This window comes from Ammodytes marinus, assembly GCF_949987685.1.
Source record: "Ammodytes marinus genome assembly, chromosome: 5".
Lineage (NCBI taxonomy): Eukaryota > Metazoa > Chordata > Actinopteri > Uranoscopiformes > Ammodytidae > Ammodytes > Ammodytes marinus.
In genome coordinates, this window is record NC_137234.1 from 29,805,606 (window position 1) to 29,821,940 (window position 16,335).

At 42.8% G+C, this 16,335-nt stretch overlaps 1 protein-coding gene across 2 annotated transcripts; it reads right to left on the reverse strand.

Annotated features, from left to right (window-relative positions):
- Nucleotides 1-257: 257 nt before the first annotated feature.
- Nucleotides 258-13,373, reverse strand: wfdc1 (WAP four-disulfide core domain 1). Of its 2 annotated transcripts, none has more exons than XR_013844872.1 (7): nucleotides 12,829-13,373; nucleotides 2,184-2,379; nucleotides 1,843-1,926; nucleotides 1,550-1,690; nucleotides 896-955; nucleotides 741-800; nucleotides 258-616 (listed from the first exon to the last, which is right to left on the reverse strand). XR_013844872.1 is itself a non-coding variant. In XM_080027303.1 (7 exons), the coding sequence occupies exons 1-6, from the start codon at nucleotides 12,928-12,930 to the stop codon at nucleotides 742-744; spliced, it is 633 nt and encodes a 210-aa protein (XP_079883429.1). In that variant the 5' UTR covers nucleotides 12,931-13,373; the 3' UTR covers nucleotides 258-616; nucleotide 741. The 2 variants fall into 2 exon arrangements, 1 of the variants encoding a protein (XP_079883429.1); XM_080027303.1 differs by having other exon boundaries at nucleotides 905-955.
- Between the last annotated feature and the right edge of the window lie 2,962 nt (nucleotides 13,374-16,335).

Below are 16,335 nucleotides of genomic sequence, written 5' to 3' on the forward strand. Positions count from 1 at the left end.
TCGTATATGGCATTTGTTGGTCTTATTACAGCCAGTTAGAATTGAACCACACTGGGATTGGATTCAAAGAAGCAACAAGCACGGATGGAATGTTTTCCTATTCCGTCTATATAAAACTTTCCAGATTTCAGACCGGGAACTTGGAGCACGTCCTTCTGAGAAAGAGAGAAGGAATAAATGTGAATCCCCTCCCCCCCCCCCCCCCCCACATGTTCTTGATTTTCAGTCTCGGAGGTTTGAGAGTGAGCGAGTATGAGTTGTAGAAAGGGAGAGAGGGTTGTAAAGGAACGAAAAAAAAAAGAATGGCATGAGTTTCCTTCATTTTTGAGACATTTGATAAAGAAAGCATTAGGCTCTCTTCACCCCGTCCTCATCAGAGAGAAAAAAAACCCCACTTATTTCTTTGGCTCTGTACTGTAGGCACGTGATGATTTGTCTCCCAAAGTACTTTTTGACTATGGACCGGCCGCAAGACCTGGTTCTTTACATTGAGGAGGTAGCGGTGGTAGGTCTGGTAGAAAAAAAAATGGTCAGATGAGGTGTGATGTGAGCGGATTGAGCAGGAACCGGCGAATGTCTGAGGTTGTGTTATGGTCGAGGCGGAGGTCAGGTGGATCTGAGGGGCAGAAGAAAAAAAAAAGAGAATTACAATAAAATCATTTTTAGAAATCATAAGGCTTTGTCTGAAGAAGCATCATGGTGCAGAGCTCTTTTGAGAGTGGCTCAAACAAGAAACGTACTTCATCCCAGGTGCTTTTGATGGTGTTTTTCGTAGCCCACTGCATTGTCAGAAGCGGTGCCTGTGGGTGAAAAAGAGCCATCATCATGTCAGGCAGATTGGCGCCATCTCTGCTTCAGTAATGGTGCAAGTTGTCAAACAAGTTGTCCACATTACCTCACTTACCTAAGTAGTCCTTGTAGTCCTTGAAGTATTTGTGCCTCAGACCGCGTCCATCTGTACAGAAAATGGCACACAATTGAAAGATAACAGTTTTAAAAAATTAATATTCTCCATATCATACACAATATCCTTGGGATTAAAGAGGTATATCCAGCAAAAAAAAACAAATGTTCTTTTGATTAAATCATTAGTTGAAATATCCCTGCCAACAGCTTTCACTGTAAATTAGAAGTTGAGGAAGTGCTCTGGGTTGCCAGGTCCCTCCACTTTGCATATTATTCATAGATTATAATGAGAAACTTGGCGGCAAATAGAATTTCATCTGCCAAGAAAATACCAGGCCAGACTTCAAGCCTGCTGGCACAACCCAGCACCCTGTCTCTTTTCTTTGGTGCTTTTTATAAGAGCACACACCTTAGAAAGAAGTTCCAATGGACAAGTTGTAAAGGTAAAATGAAGCTTGGAGAAGATGTGTGTGTGTGTGTGTGTGTGTGTGTGTGTGTGTGTGTGTGTGTGTGTGTGTGTGTGTGTGTGTGTGTGTGTGTGTGTGTGTGTGTGTGTGTGTGAGTGTGTGTGTGTGTGTGTGTGTGTGTTAAAGGCCTTGATTTAAAAGCCTCAGTTCAGTAACTAGACTAACTCTAGCCGTACCAGAATTGGCACGTTGCTTGATGCACTGTCCCCGGTTAGGGATGCCCGCAGCGGGGTTTCCCTGGTTGATGATGTGGCACTCGTAGCCCGTGGGACAGTGAAGCGGCTCGTCTCCATCCTCGGTTGTGCTGCAGGCCTCGGCTATAGTGGAACAGAAATAACGGACATCAATTGCACCAGGGAGATTCTCTGGACCTTTTATATTCAGATAGCAGAATGGCTATCTAATGTATTGTGTTGATGATTGTACTGAGCCGATTGACATCCTGGTCGGGTGCGTGTGTTTTACTCACCCTGCAGAACCTCCTCAGGGCCATCTAACAGCCAGCCGTTGCCCCCCAACCACCGAGGCTTGGGCTGCACCAGCCAGTCCAACACTGTTCAGAACACACACGCACACGCACACACACACACACACGCACACGCACACGCGCACGCGCACACGCACACACACACACACACACACACACACACACACACACACACACACACACACACACAATACATAATAATATATATAATAATAATAATACATGTGTGTATTATTTTTTCGATCTGCTATAATGTAACATTAACACACAAGTTACTACTGTGTGTGTGAAGGTGTAACCCTCTGCCTGTTGTCTATGCTGACCTGGTGGCGGCTGGACAGACTCCAGGCAGGCGTAGATGCAGCCATTGTAACAGCAGCGTTTGTGGCGCTCACACTCCGAGTCGGAGCGGCAGCCCGGCACCTCACACGCTCTCTCAGGCAGCATCTGGGGCGGCGGCGGACACCGGTCATTCTTCTGGTGCTGGGTGGACTGAGGGTGGTTTGGGTACTCGTAGTCCTACAGAGAGACACAAAAATGAATCCAAAATGTCCCATCAATTGAATAAGAATATCAATTTGAATTCATTTAATGTAATATTTTATTTATATTTGAGATATCATTGAGGGGTGAAACTCATATCCAAGTCAATCAAAGCAATGCAAAGTAAAAACAACACGAAAACAATGCGACAACAATGCTTAGTATAAAATAAAGTTAGTGCCCTGAAAAAGATGATAAAAAGAGCCAAAACATTGAATAGTAGATAAATAAATTAAATGACCAATTAAATAATACAAAGGAGAAAGTGATGTCAAACGGCTGCAATTAAAATGGCGTGGGTGAAAGTACAATAAAGTTATTTAAAACAGTTGCGTGTAGAGTGTAGCAGATTTAGGATAAAATATATCAATCTTTTAAAGGTTGTGAAGGTTTTTATTTTAGTTTGGTGCTGTAATTTCTTCCATCATGTAATTTGCCATTAACCACCAGAGGGCAGCATTGGATCTGAGTGGTCATTTTCCTGCACTGAAGACCTAAGCCACATACTGTTCACATACAAGTGTTGCTTTAGTATGGATGCCGGCTGTGCTAATGTCCTGACCTGGATTGTGAAGCTAATTCACTGTGGGAACACACACACACTTCCATGGTGGGTCTGAGAGGGAGAAAGCAGGACACGGGACCCTGAGACAAGCACTTCACACACATTGGCAAATTTGGTAACATACAGTGCTGGCCTGCGTATACACATGTGATGCACAAGTAAAAACAGCAATGCACGCACTCTTCCTCTGTTGCCAATGAAGATCTGCTTTCTTATTCTTTACAGATGTTAACATAATGGGAATCAGGCCATGATCTCTGCTATGTGTGCTTTATTAGAATTGACCAAGCTGCAACTCTTTATCGAGTCGTGCTCAATGGTTTGGACATATCCAGAACAGAATGTGTGGTTTTATGCTCGTTCACACTGGTATCGAATATCACAAGTTTTGCACCACAGTGTAAGCAGCTTGTGGTTGTGTGAGGTTGTGTACACATGGGACATATTACAGCCCTTTTCCCAAGGACATCAACTCTCTTTCTTCATACACTGCATTTTGCTTTAATAGTGTTCACAGTGTGAATAATCTAATTCCACTTATTTCTTCTCACTGCTGCACATTAGCAATGAGAAACACAGTGCAGGCTGTTAACTGGTTGGTTGATCATCACTTTTACAGCAAGCACTGAAGGACATAACAAGGAACAATTTAAGCATTTAGTATTTTTTATTATCGGCCATAACTGAAGTGATTAACGTTGAACTATTTGAGCATCTGCTGCATTGGACGTAATGTAAAGCAGATTGTTTATCTCGTTCAGTTTTTGCCTGTGGAGATCATGATGCCTCAAATGTTATTTCTGCAAAGTTGTATGTCACAGGGCTGATATCACATGTTATGTGTCACCCCCCCCCAAAAAACTGTCTTTTTTCAGTTGAGGGGTTGAATTTATTTGCCTAAGCAGCCACCATTCATTTGGGGCGTGTGTGTGAGAGAGAGAGAGAGAGAGAGAGAGAGAGAGAGAAAAATGGGTGTTTTTCCTACACTAGATTAGTAATTAGATAATCAGCTTGTGGGCTGCGCACGGTCATTAAAACGGTGCTGTTTATTTGGCAGGCTCACTGAAGGGCTCTTACAAACCGACCGGAAAAACGAAAGCAAATGTTTGGCGCTGACGTGGTATCACTCTCACTGCATGTGTGTCCGCTTTAAGCACACATTAACTGGTTCTGGCAGCTGAAAGATTAGTGGGTGAATTGTTCTTTGGTGGGATGGGGAGGGGAGGAGGGGGGAGGAGGGAGGATTCACACTACGGATGGATTGAGGGAGCAATGTGCGGCTCTTTCAGTCAGAGCTTGTTAAAGTTACTTACTGATCTCTGTAGCATATTTCAACTGATGAGAATTATTTTTTTGGACTGAAGACTTTCCTGTTTTGATTCAGTCTTACTGTTGTCATTCAACAATTCTGATAAACAGATTGTATAAGCTGGTGAAACATAGTAAGTTGGTGGAGACCAAAACAGAGGTAAAAGAAGAGTAAACGTTGGCCTTAAAATCCGTGGGTGGCCAGAGACACGACTCCAGACGAATGCTTATTGCTCCGTGTCTGGTTGATGAAACAACTTGACATGTCCGTACTGATATCTTTGCAACTCTTTGAAGAGTGAAGGAAACAAACATGCCGGTGGCTTCACATACTCAGACTTGCTATGAATTTCCTCTCTGATGTAACGTGGAAAATGTCTCCGTTGCCAAAAAAAGGGAGTGACTGGAGTAAAGCAGCAATTGGTATGGAAATGTAGGTATTCGTGTATCATTGTGAGTGTGTTTACTTCTTGCTAACAGGTTTGCTATATTAACTTTGATAATATCGTATAGAACATAATAAAGAATAATTTGCGTTGCCCCAAACTGGCCACGATAATCAACTTCTTCCCTTTAAGACAACATTGGATACTTATACATTTGTGTAATTCTTTTTTGTTGTTAAATAGACATTTTTCCCATCCTTTTGGGTGTGTGACTGAAAAGGTTTATTGTTTAGTTTTTTGACACCAGCCTCAAAAACTCCCAAACATACCCGGACCTAATCACTTGTATGGCATTTTTTGACAGTTATCTCTGCTGATATACAAGCTCCCCCACACTTTGGACTAAACTCTTCATCCATGGCTCTCAGGATGTCATTCACAACGTCCTCCGGTGTAATCACATCTATGAATGACGACTACAAAGTCTGCTGTGACTGGATAATGACATAATCGCTACTACCGTCTCCCCTTGTCTCGTATCCGATCTGTTCCTCAAGTCTCCTACAACTGTGTCTCCTACAAAAGGTCAAGTGTGCCCTTCCTGTTTATGCAACTATGTAGACAAGTGAATATTGGACACTGCAGAAGCCATTCATTCTTAAATATGTGTGCACTGTTTTGATCCTTGAGTCCTTAGACTTATACCAATGTAAAAAATATTACATTGCCATACTGTCCTACAGCTCTTACTGTTACATGCTTCACTCTCAGGTCTCCTGTCCAGTCTTTGTATGCCAGAGGGGCTGTCATGCTTTTCATCCCGAGCTCACTCACACAATCCTGCACACTTCTCTTCATATTTGCACATTTTCAATTTCCTTACTTTTCGATACCCTTTTGGTCTTGCTTTACTTTGGCACTACTTCAAACGTATTTATTGTATTTATTACTTACCTTTTTTTTAATCCTTTTGTACTGACCGAGTTTGGAGAGAGACATACTTTAGATTCCTTTGTATGTCTGGCACATACAGCACTGTATTGCAGAAATTGACAATAAAGTTGACTTGACTTGACATCCCTCTGATGTTGCGCTTTATTTATTTACACTCCTGTCTGCTCGACTGCTCTCCTGTAGAGAAACTGCCGGCGGGGACTTGTGTGATGTCCGTGTCTGTCTTTAGGCGTGTGTGTGTGCCTCTAGGTCTGAAATATTCTCACTATCTCTCTTCTTTTCCCCCTTGTCTTATGTTGTTTTTTCTTCCTATTTCCTTGATTTCTTCCTCTTTCTTTGGTGCACAAAAGCAGTGGCACAAGGGTGGCTGTAACAACTAATCCCAAACCCCCACCACCACCACCACCATTATTTTCAGTGCTCTTGCTCTGTGGTTCCCTTGGGGAGTTTGTGTGCAGAACCCACTGGAGACCTTGTCTGGCTCCATAACTGTACTGAGATCAGTCCGTTCACGGTTCCACGCAGAGATCTCAGACAGATACTGAGATTTATTTGGGCTTCCCTTTTGCGGCTGCACGTGCACAACAAACACACAGACCCCGAAAAAGAAAGGTGTGTTCTTTCATATAAGTGTAACTCAAACGTGCCAGAGATCTCCCATGACTACTAAATGAGGTAGCCACTAGCCAACAGTACACATCTGGTCTTCTTTTGAGTTGTCAGGCCTCATTTCCTCTGTCTACATCAGGAATCAGGTTTGACAGAAAGCTCGGCAGACGTGCACATAGATGGAGGCGCGGCAGGCTATACTTTGAGTCAAACAGACAGCCTGTAAAGAGTTTCAATGAGTGAGGGTAGGACATGCTAACAGACAAACAAGTAGTTGCAAAGCCTTGAACTGTGGACACACTGGCAGAGTGGGGATGTCTAACCTTGAAACCCAGACAAAACAGACCCAATCCAAACGAGGTGTGGTTTTTACACAACAGGCAGCTAATTAGTGTAGGGAAACCAGAAGTAGCATCTGCTACCTGTCAGTCATAACCTGAGGTGGCAGGGCAATGATAGCAATAATAGAGTTGCCCTTAAATTAGGGGCTGCACGACATCAGGAACACTTGTGATATGTGAAAACATTGTTGAATATTGCGATGATGATATAACGTGCGATAAATAATAATGTATAAATAATAAATAAATGCTCAAATGTACGGTTTTAATGTCTTTCTGCTCTGTGTTTACTGCCAACATGGACCACACACTGGAAAAAATGAATTAAAAAATTAAACGCATCATTTCCATTCAAAAAACATGGTTTTATTGTTTATGAGACATTCTGGTAGGCTACATCTGATTGGCCAAATATATTGACATTCAGAGCGTGAATGTCTGGCACACATGGAATAGGCTAGCCTGGTCCAACCAGACCATCGTACTTCATTTCATTTGTACAGAAGGTCTGGAACTGCCCTATATTGGCAAACGTTCACTCACTTGGAGGCGGGTGTCTGTTGAAGTTTAAAACTATTGGATCTGCCCAGTGCCACTCTGGATCAGCCAACCAATCGCATCACGTTTGGTCGTGACGTATGACAGGAGCCGGCTTCTGACGGTGCGTTCCAGTTACACTGGGAACTCTGAAATTTCCGACTTCACTAAGTATTGTAGTCTACGAATCTACCGGTACCTGGCAACGGTATCTTGCTAGAGCCTAAAGTTTAGTTATTTGGATGAGAAAGGTTGTCGGCGTACATACTTTCGCGAGCAGATGCACTGGAACACAGACAGGTCGGAACTCGGAACTACCAAGTCGGAAATCTCCGAGTTCCGAGTATAAAGGAAGGCAGCATTCAACTCAAACTGGAGCGCGACTTCGACGTCATCGTTCTCAGCCACTCGCTCTGTTCGCTGATTGGACGGCCGGAAATTTCCCTGAGCTAGAGCACATGTATTCACCGCTACCCCAGACTGACTACTGAAGGGAAAATTAAATTTGAGCGGAAGTAGGTAGGCGGGCGGAGCCAGGCTAGGAATAGGCTGCAATGTATTGCAATTCAAGCAATCTTTCTGATACATACACCTCAAATGTTGATATTGCAGGAGTTACAACAACATCCACTAATGTGCTTCTGACCATCAGGGCATCATCTGACTGGGATTAGTCCAGTTTAGAGCTGCACACACACCAGTTCACAAACCCCCTGGTAAACCGAATGACTGACTGACTACAATACATATATTCCCAAGTTTAACACATCACAAATATTTTTAGTTTGTAAGCTTAGCTAACAACCAGTTAAAACATTTTTATTAGCTATATTATCGCTAATGGGACAATACATTCACAGATTATTTAAAAGATGTATTTGCACCATTGACTCCTGTTATTCCAACAAAGGAGGCTACATGAAAGTGAAAAGTGCAACAACAACGATATGAAACGTCTTGCATTTTGGACTCTCTGTCCCCTTCACAAGAGACATGAGAGACTCTTCATCTGTCAAAGTTGAACTCAAACTGCAACAAATGTTTTCTTACTCCACGATCCAATCCACTCATCATTCCATTGGAAATCATTGAAATTGCCCCAAAAATGTTGTGATGTGAATTGGCTATCGTGTAGCCTGTGGCTGTAATGCATTGGTCATACATTCCTCAACCTTTAAGGCCACAAACTATTTGATGATGATATGAAATGCATTCCTAGCTGTGAAATGCAGCCGGCTGTGCTCAGGGGCGTAGCACCAAATTCTGGGCCCCTATACAAAAAGTCCTGATGGGCCCCCTGAAAAGCGGTCTTACAATACACATGGCTCTCTGAGCCAGACAACTCCACAATATTTCATCTGATGAATGACCAAATCATTACTTTTACCGGTGTTTCCCTCATAATATGTCTTAGTCAAGGTGGTCACTGGCCAGGGTCACAGGAGGCGCGGCTAAAATTTTGGGGGTATTTTGCTCAAAGATGCCAATGCGCACTATAGAAATAAACAACTATTTATTTGAATACAATTGTGCAATTTTTTTTGCTATGTGCAGGTATAATTTTACAGACAGTACAAAACACAATTAAAGAAAACTTCTACTGTTTTGGTGCAATACTATGCAGACACACTAAATACAAATAATAGAACATACACTTGTGTTGGCACATCAAGTACAAATTCAACTTTTTAAAGTTCCTTTATGGATGGGGGGCTGTGATTATTGTGGACAATAGGCCTACTGTGATGCGATAGCCTATAATTCATTAATGGTTATTATTAGCCTACTTGCTTGATTTCTTTTTAAATACAGGTCATTATAGAACATGTCTTTCCCAATTGAAAAGATAAAAATAAAGCAGCATTGAAAATTCTGAAAATAAATCTTGTTGGCCTACACTAACATGCTGTTCTACAAATAACTCAATAGTTGAAATAATAAATACAATGTGTTTCCCCTTAAAATGTCTAAATGCATTTCAAAGGCAGTAACAGTGTGGCACTTCTTTAAACTTACTGAAACTTGCAGGGGCCATCACTCTCATGTATTCATCAGATGTTTCTTTGCGCTGTCTGAGCGGATAGATAGGTTGTGTTGCCACAGTGATGTGGAGTCTTAAACTGTTCTAGCTTTGCTAGCACTTATTTCTGTACAGCTAAATATCCCCATAGAAACATCGCTGCGTTTATTTTCGCCACCAGTTCAATTCAATGTTGGCTTGCTCCTGCTTACTCTCCCGCACACATGCCTTTGTCATGCGCAGGCCCCTGATCTCCTTGCAAGGGTCAGGGGCCTATCATGAGCCAGTCAAATATTTCTTTTTTTGGAATGGCATTGTCCATTGTGTTTTTATTGTATTTTTATGGGCCCTCCTCTGCCTTGGGCCCCCCCACGACTGTATCACTTTTCCCCCCAGTCCGTCGGCCCTGGCTGTGCTACTAGTTAGTCCAACAGAAACTGGCGCATCTCAATGCTGTTGACGGGACAACTAACTCAAAAACAAAATGGAACACTGAAGAGAATAAGCTGGACCCCATTATTCAGTCAAACAGCAGGACAGGCAGTGCATGGATCTGTTTTGTTTTACCTAGTGGCCCCACGCCAAGTCAAACAGTCCGGCCAGCCCATATAACAGGAAGTACACGTGTTCCTGAGAATCTGCAGGGCCCCTGTGTTAATAACAGGTGCTCTGAATGGAACCACATCACATCAAATACATGAAACTGTAAAGATGTATGATGGTAGCCTGAGCCACTGTTTGTTAGTGCTCACTAACATGCCCAGGCAAGTGTCAGAGCCTGAGAGCCAGACGGTGTTAAAATACAGTATATAATCAATCAGCTTAAGGCCTCTGTTGTTACTCTTTCTTTTAAGCCCCTTTTTCTCTTCATTTTCCGTCGCCCCCACCACGCCCACATCTTCTCATGTAACCATCAATCATGTTTCTCTTGATTGCACCGTGACTGGGTTGTAGTACGCCTACTTGTTCACCCCTCTACACCTTTATTAGTTGGCAGGCAGCCACACACAAAGAGGAAATTGGGAAAGTGCTCCTGGTGACATTTGAACCTTGTGGCAGTGGGAGGTCAAGGTAAGAGGCGCTGGACATTCAACTCCCCAAGACCAGCGGACCCAGAGGTCAGAGTGAAAGCCTTCTGGTAGAAGAAAGATACTTACATTCATACAAGTGAAATTTAGTGGGTTAAGGCCAAGCCGGCAAAAACAGCAAGATATAGAGGCAAATAAAAAACTTTTTGTATAAATCGTGTGGATATCATAAACTCTGCACTGCAATTATGTTGAGCTATGTTTTTTTCCCCCTCTATATCTAATGAGTCTTTAAATTCCACACAATCTCTGATCAAACATTTCGGGAAAGTCTCCATTTTTCAAAATATTGTTGATACATTTACTTATATCAATTGGCTTCATCTGGAAGTTCTTTTGACTCAACCCAAACCCAAACCCAAAACAGGAACGGAGCACGCTGGTGGCCTTGGGTTTGTTATTGTTTTTCTCCTCATTTCCCTTCCAAGGTACACTATTCCAAAGCTCTGTGCTTATACTTGAACGACTCTGTGAGTATAATTTGTCTTTCTTCACGGACCCGGTGTTGTGAATGAGACTGAGGGTGTGTGTGTGTGTGTGTGCTTGTGTGTGTGTGTGTTTGCGTGTGCTTGTGTGTGTGTGTGTGTGTGCGCGCGCTTGTGTGTGTGTGTGTGTGTGAATATGTGGGTGTGAGGGAAGTGGTTAAAAAAAATGAAAGATGCAGAGATGAAAAGGTTCGGAGGAAGAAAGAGACAAAACTCCATCTGCACAGCCGTCTCAGCATGTTCCAATTACAGCAGCTTTGAAGCGCAGTCCAGCAAGACGGTGCTTTTAGCCCATTCAGGAGGGGGACCAGAGAGACAGAGATTTGAGAGAGGAAATAAGGGTCTTCTGGGAGAGGAGCGTCAAGTAGAAGGAGGAAGCAGTGCGAGAGAGGGCGAAAGGGCAAACTAATTCATATGACAGAGGGGAAGAGAGAACGAGAGAGAGAGAGAGAGAGGGAGAGGGAAAGAGAGAGAATAAGAAGAAGGCCACCGAGGGCATAAAGCAGTTAGAAAGTGAGAACCTTGAAGCATGAGAGGTTTGCACGCTACACTGAGCCCTTGTTAGAGATGATCAATCAGTTACACTGAGCTGAGCAGGGGCCCGGTCTGCAAGTTCAGTTCCTGCCCTAATAATCCACCACCAAAACACACACACACACACACACACAAACACACGCACACACACACACACACACACACACACAAAAAAAGTTGTACATCCAGTGTGCCCTTCAATTACTCATACGGAAAGTTGAAAATCAGTGACTTATTCCAACCTGTCGCACACTCCACTCTCTGCTCCTCATCAAAATTGTAAAAAACTCTCCCTTCCACGTTGCTTTGTCATGTTTGGCAATCAAAGCGGGACAGCTGTCAAACTTTTCTTTTTTCCAGTATTGGAAGAAACGCTAAGCAATAAACCAATGTGCTCCACTGCAAGTTAAAGTCCTGCTTTCAACTTTTTGAGATGTATTTATTTGAAATAGGGACAGTGCATATTGATGAACATTTGTGAAAATATGCAAAATTGTAGCCGGTGCCTAATTTACATATTTAGTCCCTATGTTCTATATAAAAGTACAGAAGCAATATCAGTAACATGTAAAAGTACTCAGCAGAAGATCCGTTTGAAAGTGCCACAGTATACTATTATTGCTCTATTCATTGGGATGAATTAACGTGTGATCAGCATTTTGATGTTGTATGGATTAAACTGAAGCTAGTTCTGATGACATTATATACTTGTAGTAGTCTGCATAACAATGCATCCTACAAGATGAGGTGGTCATAGGTTTTGTTTGTAAAACTTCAATTGGAAAACTAACTAATAATTAAAGCTGTCAAACTAGTGGAATAAGAAGTATATATTTTTAAGTAGTTGTAAAAGTGTAAGTTTGTACGAATCACACTCAATACCTTTATGATTATGAGGCTACAGCCGGTAGCCCTAAAGCTTAGTCCAGCACAAATACCAAAACAATGCTGCTTAAATAAGCTATACAAACACCAAAGGGCACACAAACTGAAGACATTTTTTTTGCAAGCCTGGGTAGTCTTTACATTGCATGGCAGTGCTCCTGGCCAAGAAATAGTCTGGAACAAAAAAATAACTTGTAAGACCTCAACATTTTGTCATTACCCATATATAAATGTCCATTATTCAGCTTTAGCAATACTGATTGGTGGATAATATTACCTTGGGACAGAGCCAACCTAGCTGTTGGCTCTGTCCCAAGCTGCTGCCTTATATTTAGCGAACACACGTGAGGGTGGTATATTGATTGTCTTACTAAATTCTCTGCAAACATTCACTAACTATTCCTTCAAGCACAGTACTTTGGTAAATGTTTCTTATTCATTCCATTCATTACAGGATTAGCTCCTCATAGCAGGTCAACCTGGCCACCTCTCACCTCAGCCACAAAACTACTCTCCCTGTGTGAAACCAGCCTCTGTGGAACAGAGCCGGTATTGTACAATAACTGCTGCTGTTAGCTTTCACCTATACCCTTACTTTGGAGGATATTGTAAACACCTAAACTATATATCGACATCAAGATAGGAAGGACATTCACTCTCATATACAGTACATGCACATGGTTAAAAGTCAAAGAAGAGGTTAGCAGCCCTACCTTTTGGTTGAGTCCTCTTTTCCTGATTCGTCTGGCATGACTTCCTGTGGACAGGACCAACAGGGACAGCAGCAGCAGCAGCAGCCCCACAGAGCCCGGCATGGTCTGTGTATGTGCAACCCCAAACTCCAAACTCTTCCTTCAGCCTCTCTCTCTCTCTCTCTCTCTCCTTCTCCTCCCTTCCTCTCTGAGAAGTATTCCTTTTTTTCCACCCACCTTCTCCTTATTCCAAAAGTTTGTCCTTTTGCGCGTCTGTTACGTTGCCTTTCCAGCTATGGCAATAACTCTCTCTCTCTCTCTCTCTCTCTCTCTCTCTCTCTCTCGGTGCTCATGTGCACTATAGCCAGGGGATTACACAAGCCGCCCTCTCTCCCTCCAACTAGGACCTGTCCTTTTTAGATCCGCCTGAGGAAAAGTGCAGGGCAGTGACAAAGTATAGAGGGAAGGAAGGGGAAAGTACAGAGGGGATGAATGGAGGCAGTGTAGAGAGAAGAAAGACTTAAAGAGGAGAATAGTTGAGGAGGGAAAAGTGAGAAACCGGCAGCTGTCTGTGCATCAGTTTGCTGAGAGCTGGAACTGTCTGCTGGCCCAGCGTGTGCACATGTCTCTCTCTCTCTCTCTCTGGGAGAAGGGGAGGGGAGAGTGTTAGAGAGGGCAGTGTGTGTGTGTGTGTGTGAGAGAGAGACCTCCCCCTTACCCCCTCGTTACAACTCGCTACTACACATCTGGTGATCTTTTTGTGTGAGTTTGACAATGAGTTGTGTCAATGTGCATCCGTGACACATCTCATGTTCTGTGTGGCTCTGCTGCACATGTTTTATTCGTGAATACTTTGTTGTTGACTGATATAGCCTAGAGTGTCTGAGCATGCATTGTGACTATTAAACATCCGTGTTTACATTCCAGATTTTACTTAGGGACAGCGTGTGTGTGGTTTATCTGACCAATGTGGCAGCTGGGGAACACACCTGCATATGTGGGAATGCGTGTCTGCCTTCCTGTGTGTGTGTGTGTGTGTGTGTGCAACTTGTTTGGGGAGGCTACAGTGTGATTTCAGTGGCATTCATTCACCCATAAAGAATGAAGGCATGTGGTGGAAAGGGGGCCTCTCTGTCTCTCTATTTCTTTCTCTCTCCATCTTGTGCTTCCCTTCCTCTCTTCCACGTATCTGCCCTGTTGCACCCTGTCAAACTAGGACACCGCCCCCCCCCCCCCCCCCCCCTGACCCCACACTACCCCCCTACCTTACCGCCAGACCTTTCTCCCCTTTCCCTGTCCCCTCCCCTCACGCCATTCTTGGTGTTTTACACTGAAAGGGAGAAAGAATGCCAAGCTCGCACAAACCTCAGTCATTATTAGTTTTACAGGAGCACTAGGGCTCCTGTCACAGGGAGGCCCCGGCCTGGATTCACTTACACAAAAGACAGAGTAAAGAGTAAGAGGGAAAAAGGAGACAACATAAGGGGGGTTTGGGGGGGGGGGGGTTGGGGTGGGGGGGGTATGGAGGTTGTGGAAGAGGTCATTGGAAGAGACCATACCACTGTATATATTGGGAAAGACTGGCCGGTAGAAGAGCCTGTCCCTTACTGAAAGCTTTGGTTTAGCATTAAAGCTGTAGTGTGTAACTTTTTCTAATAAATGAGTGTCAGTTACATTCAACTTGCAGCACCATGTTTATTGCACACAGATAAGAAAGTGCCTAGTTACAGTGGCTAGACAGACTGAGTACTAAAGGAGGAGTCTTCTAGCAAAAGGCAGACAGTGGCAGTATTGATTGGCAATGTGTGTGTGTGTGTGTGTGTGTGTGTGTGTGTGTGTGTGTGTGTGTGTGTGTGTGTGTGTGTGTGTGTGTGTGTGTGTGTGTGTGTGTGTGTGTGTGTGTGTGTGTGTGTGTGTGTGTGTGTGTGCACAGGCCCGGTCCAGGCGATATGGTGGATGATGCCTTGAGAAAGTGTGAAGAAGAAGGTGAGTACATTCATTTTAATACTTTAATTGGAGATCACAGATTTTGTAGTAGCAACTTTCTTCCAGGGTTATATGGTGGCAAACACAAAAAACACTCACATCTCACATTTTCAAAATATCATAAAAAATAAAAAAATAAATCTGTAATTGAATTAAAAAAGTTTAAATTCCATATTCTCTTGATTCATTAGACATAACGTGAAATATCTCAGGCCCAAAAATCCAGCATCTCAAAACATTAAAATATTCCATAATGGCCAATCAAAAAAAGGATCATAATACAGAAATGTTGAACTTATGAAAAATATGTTCACTCTGTACTTCCTTTTGCATGAATTATTGCATTAATGCAGCATGACATGGACATGATCAGGCTTTGGCACTGCTGAGGTGTTATGAGACCCCAAATCATCACTGATCAAGGTCCCAGAGTCTGGAGGAAGAGTGGTGAGCCTCGCCCCATTATTGCTTGTGAATACTGAACCTTTGGGGAATGCCACTTTATATCCATTCATGATAATATCAGCTGTTAGTTAACATGTGTATGTGAGTAATGTTCCCAACAGGTATTTCCCACAGCTGTCCCAATCTTTTAATTCCCCTGTCCCGACTTTTTTGAAATGTGTTGCTGGCATCAAATTCAGAATAAGCATAAAACAATTAAATAGATAGGGTAAAACATAAAATACTTTTTGCCTTTGTATTGTTTTCAACTTGATTGTATGTGAAAAATGATTAACAAATGATCACATTCTGTTCTATATACGTTTTACATAACGTTCCAACTTTTTGCAGAATTGGGGTTGTATTTGTATCAAAGGAATTCATTAGGAAACATTTCTGACATTTACACATTTGTCTGTGACAGGGCCAGACATTTTAGGGAGTGAAATTCGTATAAACATGTGTTTTACTCAGGCATAAAAACATGCTGAGATGGCATAATAAGTGTTTCTCATAATTAAAGGTGAAGTAAGCGGTTTATTTATGTTAATATAAGTGTTAAATCGCTCTTTATTCATACAGTGATCACTTACATAATGTGTGCGTTTCATAAAGCCAATCTCTCGGTCAGCTGCTTTTCATGTAATCGGCAAATAAACTTATCGGAGGATCCCGAAATTTTTATCCAATCACAAGAGAGAACGCTACAAACCGACACCCGTCTCACTCATGGTCTCACTGCCGGTGCACGCCAGAGCAACAGATGTGTGAATGTATATGCGCCTACAATGGCGGAGCAGGTAAAAATCCTTCCCAATGTCTGTTTTGATGGTTTTTATGATGTTTTATCACACTTATGGATCTGAGATGATGCTAGATAACTCGCTGCAGACTGAGCATTAATGTGGTGACGAGCGAGGGGACTGCTAACTGCAGTAACTGACAGGAAGTTAGCTAAAAGAACCATTCCGCTTACAGCACCTTTAATATGTCCTCCATATGGCTCAATGTTCAGATTTTTTTTTTTGTTGGCATTTTTATGCTTTATTGATAGTGTAGAGACAGAGTTGAAATGGGGCAGAGAGGGGAGTGACATGC

Excerpts from the sequence above, each read along its gene's own strand:
- wfdc1 (XM_080027303.1), bottom strand. The coding sequence starts at position 12,930 with ATGCCGGGCTCTGTGGGGCTGCTGCTGCTGCTGCTGTCCCTGTTGGTC. Across the intron at positions 1,691-1,842 it reads CCCTGAGGAGGTTCTGCAGG|CCGAGGCCTGCAGCACAACC; the intron begins GTGAGTAAAACA and ends GTTCCACTATAG. Across the intron at positions 801-904 it reads GGACTACAAGGACTACTTAG|GCACCGCTTCTGACAATGCA; the intron begins GTAAGTGAGGTA and ends TTTCACCCACAG.